The sequence below is a fragment of the Papio anubis genome, chromosome 4, assembly GCF_008728515.1.
Source record: "Papio anubis isolate 15944 chromosome 4, Panubis1.0, whole genome shotgun sequence".
Lineage (NCBI taxonomy): Eukaryota > Metazoa > Chordata > Mammalia > Primates > Cercopithecidae > Papio > Papio anubis.
The window spans coordinates 97,811,819-97,824,695 of record NC_044979.1 but is presented as its reverse complement, the minus strand read 5'-3'; the positions used below and the strand labels follow the sequence as shown (position 1 = coordinate 97,824,695).

General features: G+C 38.5%; 1 protein-coding gene across 11 annotated transcripts in view; it reads right to left on the bottom strand.

The window, feature by feature from the left end:
* The window catches only part of TAX1BP1 (Tax1 binding protein 1), a 92,185-nt gene extending 82,370 nt beyond the window's left edge, over positions 1-9,815 (bottom strand). For 10 of the 11 annotated variants that reach the window (XM_021935229.2, XM_021935230.2, XM_021935234.2 and 7 more), the window contains exons 1-2: positions 9,646-9,815; positions 2,880-3,048 (exon numbers count right to left, since the gene is read on the bottom strand). In XM_021935229.2, coding sequence (XP_021790921.1) covers positions 2,880-3,041 — 162 coding nt within the window. In that variant the 5' untranslated portion in view covers positions 3,042-3,048; positions 9,646-9,815. The remainder of the gene's footprint in view (positions 1-2,879; positions 3,049-9,645) is intronic. The other variant, XM_021935238.2, reaches the window with a different exon arrangement.
* Positions 9,816-12,877: the final 3,062 nt, after the last annotated feature.

Below are 12,877 nucleotides of genomic sequence, written 5' to 3'. Positions count from 1 at the left end.
GACATTAATACTTTATTACATATTAATGATAAGCATTTAGCAACAGTGTAAATTCCAATATTAAGAAACTGGTTCAATGAATATATACACACACTATGATGCATCAGTAGTATGTGTGTATATATTTATTACACACACATTATGCATGTGTATAATTATTTGTAATTTTATTACATGTAGCTATATACCATTATGTTAACAACAGTTAACACTAGGTAAAAGTGTTAAGCATGATTATTTTCTTCCTTGAGCCTTCCTGTATTACCTGAAATTTTTACTATATGCTTGAACTTCCTATTGAGTTTTAAAGTTTTATCCTGGCAAAAAGGATGGAAAAAGTATTAAACAGAAGATTTTTTTTTCTTTTTTGCTGAGAGAAAACTTACAATCCTTAAAGTGCACAATGAAAGAAGTATAGTTCAGCATTACCAAAGCAAAAAAGCAGCAGCAGGAATGACCAAAAATGAAGCTGGAAATTAAATCTTATACAGGAGCCCTGTATGGCTCTAGGTTATTTGGTCTTGGCATTATTCCATAGATGATGAAGAACCAATGAAGAGTTTCAAATAAGAGAAAGATGTTCAGGTTTCCATTTTACAGCTTATATAGAGCAGTTAAAAAACAAAGGTTAGAGGACAAGAATGAAAGTGGGGTAAAACAGGTGACCTATTGCAATAGTCTTGGTAAAAAATACGGAAGGCATGAACTAGAGCAGTGATATTAAGGATTTAGAAATATGTAAGTAATAAAATGGTTAAAACTGATGTTTGGATTTGAAGGGAAAGTCACAGGCTTTTGGCTGTAAAAAAAATGAAAAAATACAAGAAATAAAAAAGGAGTCTGCAGGAAAAAGGTAGTAATTCATCTTCTTGAAACATAATTTTTCAAACAACCCATACATATACAAAGACTTCTCACTGCCCTTTAGAAAACAGTCTATCAACTGTCTAACACTGAAGGTCTTCCACAGACAGAATGAAACATATCTCCAATCTCATCTTCCACAACTTCCCTAACTGAAGCTTATGCTGTAAACTGACTTACTCATTGTCATGAACATTCCTACCTCTGAGCCTCTGCTTATACAGATTCAGTATCCCTTATCCGAAATGCTTGAGACCAGAAGTGCTTTGGATTTCTAAATTTGTCATCAGATTTTAGAATATTTGCATTATACTTACTAGTTGGGCATCCCAAATCCAAAACATAAAATGTTCCAGTGAGCATTTTCTTAGCACATCATGTCAGCATTCAAAAAATTTTGGATTTCAAAGCATTTCAGATTTTCAGATTTAGGATGTTTAACCTATACCATTTTCCTGCTGGAAATGCCCTTCTTTTTCCTCAATCACATTTCTGTTTTCTTCCACTCTGCTGTGTTACTACAGAAAACACCAGTTCTCAACCAGTATCTTTAACTTGATACCAGTATCTCCCATAAAATCGAAACTACTACTGAGGGCAGGTGTGGTGGCTCACACCTGTAATCCCAGCACTTTGGGAGGCTGGGACACGGAGGATCACTTAAGCCTAGGAAGTTAAAACCCGCCTAGGCAACATAATGAGACCCTGTCTCTACAAAAAAATTTAAAAATTAGCCAGGCGTGGTGTGTCTATAATCCCAGCTATTTGGAAGGCTGCAGGGAAAGGATCACTTGAGCCCAGGAGGTCAGGTTGCAGTAAGCCACTATCCCACCACTGCACTCCAGCCTGAGTGAAAGAATAAGACCCTGTCTCAAAAAATAAGAAATAAAATTTAAAAACTACTACTGATTTCATAAAACGGTTACAATGAATGTTTCTCCATTTTGGGATCTAACAAGCCTAAAAAACTGACACAAAAAGTAAACGGTAAATAACTACAGTAAATAACTATTATGTTGTATTCAGAAACATCAAGAAATGAGGAATTCAAAGAAAGGAACTAAAAGTCGTTAAATGCCAAAACTTTGTTTTGTCCAAATGTTATTCTGCCTTCCCATCAGGCTGGACTTTTACTTCTAGACACTTTCAATGTGCCTAATTTCTAGCAGCTATTCATTTCTTTCTTCCTTGTCGTTTAACTTTATACAGGTTAGACAATCAAAATATCAAGCCCATAAAAATCCTAACTAAAATAAAACAAACTGATTCTGAGGAAGAATACAGAATAACACAGGAGAAAAGTGAATGTGTTTTACTGTTTGGACATTCATGACATTATTTTGACTGCTCAGAGGACACTCTTATGTTTTGGTTTTCCACTACATTCTGAAGAGTTAAAATTGCCAGAAAATGTCCTGCATAGTGAGGTGTACCACTGTAATGATCACCTTTATTTTCAAGAAAGTATTATACAAAATCACTCGTAAAATATAAGAACTGGAACTCCTGCCATCAAAGAGTTTACTATTCAGTCATGTTAAACAGAATACTTTAAAACTGTGTAATACAAACAGAATACTCTTAAAACTGTGTAATACAATCTGAGCAATATTTAAGCCATGCAGGACAACAGTAGAAGGGATAATAACATGACTGTCAAGCTGTATAAAATTAATTTCAAATGACTGGAAAAGACAGTAAATAATATAAGAACCCAAAGAAAAAGATCATTTTTTTTCAGGTAATGAACGGAGAAAATAGGAAAAGAAGATTCTGAAAAAATTTTCACAAGTCCTTAAGGTAAACTTTTTGATGAGAGAGAGGAAAATCTGGTGAAATGGAGTTCCCAACATTCATTTTATCTACTCCTCACTGTTAAATATTTCATGGTGATGTTTAAAAAAATGAGTCTTAATGCAGAGTTAAGAAAAGGCAAGTACAAGCTACTTATCAATCTGTTTTAAAAGAAAATTAAAAGTGTTTACATGGAGAACATATTCCGAAAGCTTTCTTACCTTGAATATACCAACCCAATCTTTTGGATGTGGATGAATATATGGAGTTAAGGTGTAATGACATTCCAGGTGTGCATTAGGAAGGTAACTCTTGGCCACATTTTGAAAGATGACATGGGCAAAGTTGGAAGTCTGCAATGGGACTTCTTGAAAGGATGTCATTGTGAATCTGAAACAAGTAATTCATACAAGTTAAATTATACCAACTAAGAATAAACTTATGCCTTCAGAAAATACATAATATTTAATATAAATTTCATGAATATTTGCATGTCATAATTAAGAAAATATATACTTTGTAAATACTGCAACTTCTTAAAAATATGATTAAATATAAAAATACAGACAAACTGGAAAATAACTAAAACCCATTTGGCTCAGAAAGTTATATGGGCATTTAAAAGTTAAAAAACCAAACCAAAAATTCAACTCTCCTGGAAAGCCTAGCCCTCTGCATCTATCTGAATCAAAACCAAATGAACCAGAGCTGTTTTCATGCACATGCTGCCAATATAAACCTGCTGGCTCCTAGTAACGAACACTAGAAACAGAAACAAGGACAGTTAAAAGTCAGTATTTTATTGGCTATGGGTCAATTAACTTTTCCTTCCTATGAGAACCCTTGAGCTTCATCATTTTCCTCCCTAACCTAGCCCATCCCATTCATCTCTTCCCCTCTCCCTAGGTTTTGGGATCCTATAACTAAACCTGATGCTAACATCTCTGTGCCTACATTCCTGCCCTTCTAAATCCCCTGGACCAGCATTTCTCAACCCTGGTTACACATTAGAATCATTAGGGGCCTTTAAAAAAACAATAAATAGATGACAACGACTTTCTGGGAGTGGGGCCTGGGGGTGTGTGCATGTGTGTCTGTCGGTGTGTATATGAATATACATATCCCTGCCCCCACATCTCCCCAAGTAATCTCAATCCTGTATGCAACCAGAAAAGAAGAACCACTATCCAACAACTTAAGTCCCTACTACTAACTCTCACTCATTTCCACACATCCCAGACCCAGCCTGTCTTCTTGGGTTTCTGGTACAAGCTTGTTCAAATCTCTCAAACCATGTAAAATCTTAGCTGGTCTACTTGAAATGGCTCAGCTTATTCATTCTTCTCTACCTATAACAAACCTATCATTTCATCCTAGGTCCAATGATCCTACTTCGACTTCTAGTATTCATGTACCCTTTCCACATGTTTACTGATTAAAATAAACTTATATTTAAAAATAAAAATAGAAATGTAGTGTTAATAAAATACATACTGTTGAAAATCTATTAGAAATTCATGAACGCTCACTGGCTTAGTAAACACCAAGCACTGGATAGCAGATGAATGGTGAAAGCAGATTATAAAAACTGCAAGATCCAAATGTTTTCCCTATTTTGTGCTCTACTTTTGAGAAAACAGAAACAAATGAGGATTTACCCAAAAAAGGAATCTGCAGAGTTTGTCACAGGCTCAGTACAATCACTAATTCTACAATACACATAAGAAACTATGACTGTCCTGACCGCACTTGCTTGAGTCATTAAAACAGGCATTTCTGTAATAATGGGGAAAACTGGGGCAAGATTTTTGCTAACCAAATTAATCTAATTTACTTCACAAATCAATGAAGTTTCTACAGAGCAAGCACAGCAGTAAGGCTCTACTCATATTTTAGCCATTAGTAAGAAGGCTTATTGCTAAGATCTGAAACAGTGTGCTTTTACAACTGTTTCTTTTGCTGACCTGTTTGAAATACTAAGGCAAATTTTTAAAGTTTTGTAATAATAAGCACTTTCAAAAATACCAACTTTCTTCTTATGTCCCCTCTGCTTCTGTTACGGCCAAAGTCCTGCTTTACTGAATATAATGGATATCCCAAAAAGAGACTGTAAATCATGAACCTGGAAACCACTGTAGAGTATCAGGCTAGTTGTTAGCCTCTCCCTACCTGAGGTTTGCAAGCATTCCAAGATAAAGAGTATATTCAGTAGCAATCCTCCTTTACCTCTGCACTAACAAAGGGACTTTGCTACCAGCAACCATATTTCATGGAAAGACTTAACTATGTATACTCTCTACCTGGTAACCTAAAGCCATCAGAAAAATGAAAAGGTAGCATTTACAAACACTGGAGAACTCTGCCTAAAATAACTGAAGAGTTCTATTATTTTGTTTCTTTGAGTTGTCTGAGCTAATTTGGGCTCCCAGGGAGGTCATATTAATGAAGTCATTAATGATAATCTCTTTTCAAGTCAGTGGCTTAAGAAAGAGGAAAAAATCACCAATTCCAGTTCTTTAAAAAAAAAAAAAAAGTCACTACTGGTTATAAGATACCAACAAAAGAAACTATAGCTAAATCAACTGAACCAACATCTATTAGATACAACTACCAAAACTGAATCAAGAGAATATTTTTCTATGAAGCGAGTGAACAGTCACACTTCCTCTGAGAAAGATTTTCAGTAAGAAGGAAATAAACTAGCTTAGAATAAACGTCCCATGTTTTTAATCAAAGGCTGATTAAGGATAATACTTTTTTCTTAAAATTTAACATGTCATTTCCTAAAATAAATTAAACAACAAAGCTGTAACAATTTTTTTTATAAGACAAGGCAAAAGTGTTTAAACTTCTGTTAACCTCAATTAAAACAGTTTTTAAAAATCCACAATCCAAACTTATACTTTTAGTTCACTGAAGTTTTTGAGGTACAAAATAGCACATAGGTATACATATATGTATTTGTATATGTTTACAAATGCATCAAAAGGAACTCAAGAAGTATACACTATAGAGTTAGTCTTATAAGGGATGTGTGTAAAAACAAGACTTAAGGACTTTAAATTTTACATCAATTTATTGTTTGAATTTTTACAAGTATATATAAATGTATTATTTCTATTGTTTTAAATAGCCCTATTAACCAGAAATCCCATTTTTAAACCCTCCCCCGAATTTCACATTTTCTAATAGAAAACACTAGTATTTCACTTTAAAATATAGTATTCACAATGTTTACAAGTCTGAAAAGTAAAATAATTTGTGATTATCCTATTAATCGCCTTCATTAATCTCTCTCCAACACTCCAATCTTTTTAAAATTTAATTGCTATAATTATAGAAATATTTTACAAAAGTCATTCCAGCACCTTGTCATTTTTTACTCTTCTTATTAAAATATAGCTACGAATCATTTAAAAAGTTTACATGGATGAACGCAATCTAAATATAATTATGTCATTAATCAACCCATTTTAAATAATAAAATTTCTAATTCCCACATAGTTCCTCTGGTTCACTCCTCCTACAGATAACAGACTGAAGAGACAGGCAAGCTTATAAAAATGCTGGAATTCACTGAGAATGTCAAGGTCGCATGGGAGTGGAGAAACAATATGCAAAGTCACTGCATCACCTTGTGGTAATGCCTGGGAAGTGTAGCTTCACTAACATCCTGAGAAAAAGTACAAACCTCCTCTCAGTTGGACAGAAGTACACTCCCTACACAAAAAGCAAAGTAGAAGCAAGCAGCTTTACCATGTCAAATTCTGATTCCCCTTCTCTAAAGTGCATCTCCACAAACAGGAGTATAGTAAGTTGGCAAGCCAAGGATAAGTACAAAACGTCCAGTCAACAATCAAGGGACCAGACACATTTGGCTGGGAAACAAAGTCAGAAATGCTTACACATGCTGACTACAGTGCCCTCTTTCAGGTTTCCTCCTACATTCCCTCAAGCTCCAATGCCTCTAGAATTTCTTTATGTGTGTTATGCTGTAAACTGTATACTATAGAGTCTTTGGTCTAAATTCCAATTTTATTATTTTGCAAATGCATTAATGTCTATAAAAAAGATAAATAATACATAGTGGGCACTCAGTTATGTATACAGCTAAAATAAACATGGGGTGGGGGTGGGGAAGCATTTCAACGTTATCTTTACTTACTCCTCTTGGAACTTTTTCAACCCCAAAACAGATTTGACTTTTGTGGTAGTATTTTTCCAGTGGTTCCCAATACTTGTTTTACTTTAGCCCAAAAATATAAGCCTGAGTGAACTTACTAAAAAATAGATCATAGTAAGAACTTCTGTACATTAAACATATGAAGCCAAATTAAGCTTTTTAATTTAGATAAATATTAAATATAATTTGCCAGTCCTAACAATTAGAATTCAAAAATAATTTTGTTATGTGTGATAATATAATTATGGCAATTCTGTGTTTTTCTAAAGTCCTTATCAGTTAAAGATGCTAAGCTAACTGTAAATGAAACGTCTTGATGTCTAAGATTTGCTTTAAAAACTCCAGGGGAAAAAAATAAATGTTAGAGGGGTAATAAAACAAGATTAGTAAAGTGTCAGTTCATTTTACTGTTCATTCTCCTTTGTGTATGTTTGAAAATTTCCGTAATAGGAAAACCAAAGCAAATAAAGAAATGAAACAGATTAGTAACACTCCACATATGACCTACTGCAGCAGAAACACTGCATTTTAGAATATGAACACTTTGTATCTTTAGAAGTGTTATAATTCAGGTAATGGTTGACAGAGTTACCGAAAGTTTTTCACATCCTCAGCTAAAAAACCTTTAGAATTATCTCCAAACTTCAGTCCGATAGGACACGCAAACATATGAAAGCAAAAAATGTCCAACATTCAAACAGTTTCCAATTATTCACACTGTGGCTCAAAGAAAGAAAAACTTAACAACTATCAACAGACCTCTGCTTCCAAAAAAATGTAATCAGCAATTTTTCTAGGAGGCAAAAGCAAAGGCCCCAGTCTATTAACTTGCACCATTGCAGGCATCCCTAGTTCCAGAATCCTTTACACCTGAGTGCCAAGACATTCCGCTCAGGTGTCACCCGCACCACTTTTATTTACTTCTTAGATTTTATAAGTTGGTTTCTAAAATGCTATGATCTTGGCCCACATATATTAGGGGAGAGAACATTTTTATCTTCTTCCGAAGGTTTATTTGGGACAAAATAAGCTTTTCAAAGACAGAAATGCATAAAGCCCAGATTTTACATATCCATTCCAAAAGAATACAATAAAGTCCCCAAAAGAAGTATACAAGGAGCATCGTTAGGATCTTTCATAATTATTTCAACATCATTAAAAAGGTTGAAACTCTGAATTCCAAAATTTTACTTTTGTTATGGAAAAGATATTTACTGGTTAATTCTACAAACATGGCTGCAGTGAGAACTACAAACAGCAGTCTACAATTTAAGAACTTGATGGGCCAGTCGCAGTGGCTCACGCCTGTAATCCCAACACTCTGGGAGGCCGAGGCGGGCAGATCAGGAGGTCAGGAGTTCGACCCTAGCCTAACCAACATGGAGAAACCCCGTCTCTACTAAAAATACAAAAATTAGCCGGGCGTGGTGGCGCACGCCTGTAATCACAGCTACTCAGGAGGCTGAGGCAGGAGAATCGCTTGAACCTGGGAGGCGGAGGTTGCAGTGAGCCGAGATCGTGCCACTGCACTCCAGCCTGGGAGACAGAGCAAGACTCCGTCTCAAGGAAAAAAAAAAAAAGAACGTGATGGCTATAAAACAAAAAATACAATAAGATGTTCTTTGAAGTTGAACAGCTTGAAAAATAAATAAAACTTTATTAGAAGTCGGCATCATCAAACAATACTTCAAGTTTACCCTTGAAAAGAACAACGAAGGAGAAAGGCTGTCCTCAGCTCCTTCTCTAAACCCGAAAAGCACTGAGGACAATCAACCCACTTTTAGTTTCTATTCAAATGATCTCTTTAAATCCTTTTGGAATTAAGCACCAAATTTGTAACTAGTAATTGTTCGTGCACAGCACGTAGAAATTTTAACATCAGAATGCAGACAGTTGAACAATTAAGATTTTCCCATCTAAAGCCTGACATAATAGCAATTCATAACCACTGTGTGAAATCGGAAATCTAACACTGTACGTCTAAAGTCATATGCCAGTGTTATCCAACAAAACTTTTACCAATAAGGTGTGTACACACACCCACACAAACGCATGCTAAGCTCTATTTTTTACTAATAAGGTGTACACGCGCAAGCTAAACTCTAGCCACAGATTCCCTAAGCGAGGAATGCAGGTTGGTCGGGACTAGTTCACACCTCGCGAACCTGCGGGGTGTTGGGGCGGGGTGGGGAAAGGATTCCAGGTGAAGCAGGAGATCAGCCGGAACAGCCAACTCCGCCCGCGGCCCTCAAAAGTAGGCGGCGCAGGGAGTCTCCGCCCCCTTCGCCACCGGCGACTCAAACCAAAACAGCTGGGTTTCTCTCCGCAGAGGCAAACCCCAGCGTCCTTCTCGGACGCGACCTACGTGTTTTCTCAGCTTACTGCGCCGGTAACACCCACAGGGACCTCAAAACAGTCATCCCAGAGTTGAGCCTTGGACACCAGAAGCTTTTCCTTCGGGGGTCGCCAGCGTCACTTGTCCCCAGCCAAAGGGCACCCGTCCCACACGCCTCCCCCAAATCGCGAAGGCCTGTCCCGCGGGCCTCCCTCCGCGTGGGGCGGCCACCCGTTGCTATTCCAAAACTCTATGGCTGATCCGAGTCGCCCACACCCCCGTCACAATCGCAGTCCGGAAGGGAAGGTTTGTTCTCGGGAAGGAAAGCCTCGTCACCACTGAGACCTCTCCCGAGACCGGCCAGGCCCCTACAGTACAGGGGCAGAGGGGTGTAGCATGAGCCCTAAAAGAGATGCAGCTGGGGTCCGACCCGCACAAGGTGCTGGGGTGGACCGGGGAGGCGCCTTACCCAGTGGAAAGACTCCCGGACCAAGGGAGAAAGTTACACAGGCTTCCGATCCTGATCCGCCATCAGCCACTGAACCTCTTCCGCCACTACCGCCTACCCCCAAAGACCGGCTACACCTACCCTCACAGCCGACAGTAGGCCTTGCGTCACTTCCGCCCACGGGGCGGTCTCTTCCGCCTCCTGGAGGGTTCGCCCCGCCGCTCTGCTACGACACGCCCCCAGCCCACTCTGCCTCGGGACGCGAAGCTGGGCCCAGGCGTGCCTCATCAAGCAGGCAGGATGGTTCTCTCCTTCGTTCGTCCTTGCCATTTTCGCTCAGCAAGTTAATCGCAGAAAAACAATGCGTCTGGATTTACATTCTGATTTTATATTATTATTTTGACATACGAAATGGGGAAACACACCAGAGATTTAAGTAACTCACCCGCGATGTGGAAAGGGCAGCTCAGAGGTCCATGAACAGTACCGTGTCCCTGCCTGCGTCTCAGTCGGCCTAAACTAACCCACCGATTTTATAGATAAGGAAATAGCCAGAGAAGCAAGGGAGTTACCACACGGCTAGGGCTGCAAACCCCTGAACTCCAAGACTGTCTCTCAACTCCCGGCCCAGTCCTGTGCTTTTTTGACTACGAAGTTTTGTTCACTGAAAGCTCCTAGGAGCCTTTCAGTTCTAATGCCGTCTGATTCTATTTGCTCTCGCTCCAGCAGAGAGCCCTCTTTTCTACCCGCGTTTCTGTGAGATACCGGCTTTTGTTATCCATATCATTTTCCGTGTGTGAACTTTGTCCCGCGTTCTGTTATTTCTAAAATCACTTTTGCCTTTTGTATGTATTGCCTTCCTATATTAGACATTCAGTTTGAATCGTAACTTCACAGAAGCCAGTGTGTCCCATTCGAATTCATCATATTCGTCTGTTGCCATAAAACCCTGATAAAACTTGCAATAGCACCTGAAAGGATATGTAAATTAGATCGCATTAAATGTTGAAGCACATTCTAAATACAGAACATTCAAAATTATCTTTCATATACTTTCATCTTTACTTCCAGCTATTTCAGAAGACATTAGCTTTGATAATACAGGTTCTCAGTATTTACAGACTGATTTCTTTCCTATGTATTGACATTTTTTAACTTGGTCTTGTGCTGGGTACTATACTTGATCATAGAATTTCAGAAGAACCTTAACAGGTCATTTAGTCCCAGTCTCCTTATTTTATGGATGAAGAAAACGGTGTGAATAATCAACTTAAGTTATCACTCGCGTTACTGGTAGCAGCCTTCTGGTAGTAGAAATAACTGTGTCCCTTAAGAAATGTAAACATAGCAGTGAACTTTATAAGCACAATTTGTCAGAGATGTCACTCCTTGTATGTTTAAATCATATTCCTATTCACATGTAATAAATTTTTAATGACTACTAATTTTCAGTTAATGAAATCAGAAAAACAGTGTGCCTAATAAAAGCCACAATTGAAAGTCTTTTTGGGGGGGCGGGGGGAACGGAGTTTCACTCTTGTTGCTTAGGCTGGAGTGCCGTGGCGCAATCTCAGCTCACTGCAACCCCGGCTCCCGGGTTCAAGCGATTCTCGTGCCTCAGCCTCCCAAGTAGCTGGGATTACAGGCGCCAGCCACCACGCCTGGCTAATTTTTGTATTTTTAGTAGAGACAGGGTTTTGCTGTGTTGGTCAGGCTGGTCTCGAAAGACATTTTCACAAGTATTTTTTACTTTGTTATTCTTAATAATTTCTTGAATTTTTAGACCTTATTTTCCCCAGGAAGGTATTTGTTCTGGAATTTTAACTTGCTTCACTCATTTTAGTAATGATCCTTTAATTTTTACACCACATTTTTCCCACCAAGATAAATAGATACTCTCTTAGTATTTAATTGAATTTCTGGGTTTAGTGGGGGGGGGGGGTTGGGTTTTTTGTTTGTTTGTTTGTTGAGATAGAGGCTCGCTCTGTCACCCAGGGTGTAGTGCAGTGGCATGATCTCGGCTCACTGCAACCTCCACCTCCCAGGTTCGAGCAATTCTCCTGCCTCAGCCTCCTCAGTGGCTAGGATTACAGGCGCACACCACCACTCTGGGCTAATTTTTATATCTTTAGTAGAGGCAGGGTTTCTCCATGTTGGCCAGGCTGGTCTTGAACTCCTGACCTCAGGTGATCCACCTGCCTCAGCCTCCCAAAGTGCTGGGATTACAAGCATGAGTGACTGCACCCGGCTTTAATTGAATTTCTTAAAGTTAGCCTATTATGTGTATGGCAGTGGACTACGGCTAGAAGAGATATGGATTCACTTCCTTTAAGTGAAATCTTTCTGCCAGAGGGATTTCAGAATTCAGAATTTTTCAGACTTTAGAGAGGTGTGTTTTATGTGACATTCCTCACTATCTGGGGCAGCACCCACAGTCAACTTTTTTTTCCAGAAAAATTATGAATATCACACTAAGATAAATGAGGTGTATAGTCTCACTTCAGATCAAGTTTTTCAGGTCAGGTTCTGCCACTTTGCCCTTGGGTTCAGGTCAAGTTTTAATGACAAATGAGTCAGGTCAAACAGGTTTTGCCACCAAATGTTAAGAAAACATTTGATTTTCAGAGCTTTTTTTTTTTTTTTTTTTTTTTTTTTTTTTTGAGACGGGGTCTCTGCCCTGTGCCCTGTCACCCAGGCTGGAGGGCAGTGGCAAGATCTCGTCTCACTGCAACCTCTGCCTCACAGGTTCAAGCGATTCTCCTTCTGGGATTACAGGCGTGAGCCACCGCACCTGGCCAATTTTCAGAGCTTTTCAGATTTCAAAATGGTGAATAAGGGATTGCAGACCTATTGAGAGAATTATTGGAAAGTAAATCAGTGAGTAACCCATGATTTTTCTGGAGCAACTACAGTTTCAAGTAGTTTGTAGGCAGTTGTCCTGTGTTTTGATTGGGAAAATATGCTGACTATATTTAAAAGACAGTGTTCTTTCATTAGAGGAACTTATGATAGCAAAAGGAAGAAAAGAAATGAGCCCATGAAAATGTAGGTAACTAAAGTGTAAATAAATGAATAAGAAGACAGATATTCAGAGATGAGAGAAAGTACAGGCTAGTGTTAGCAGTACATTTCTCATGGGAGAGGCAGGCCTGGACAGTTAAAGTGAGGTATGATTTTGATGAGGAGATATAGGGGGAGGACTTTCCAGTCAGGATTTAAGAGCTTGGACAAAGGAATCAGGAAGAAAATTGTT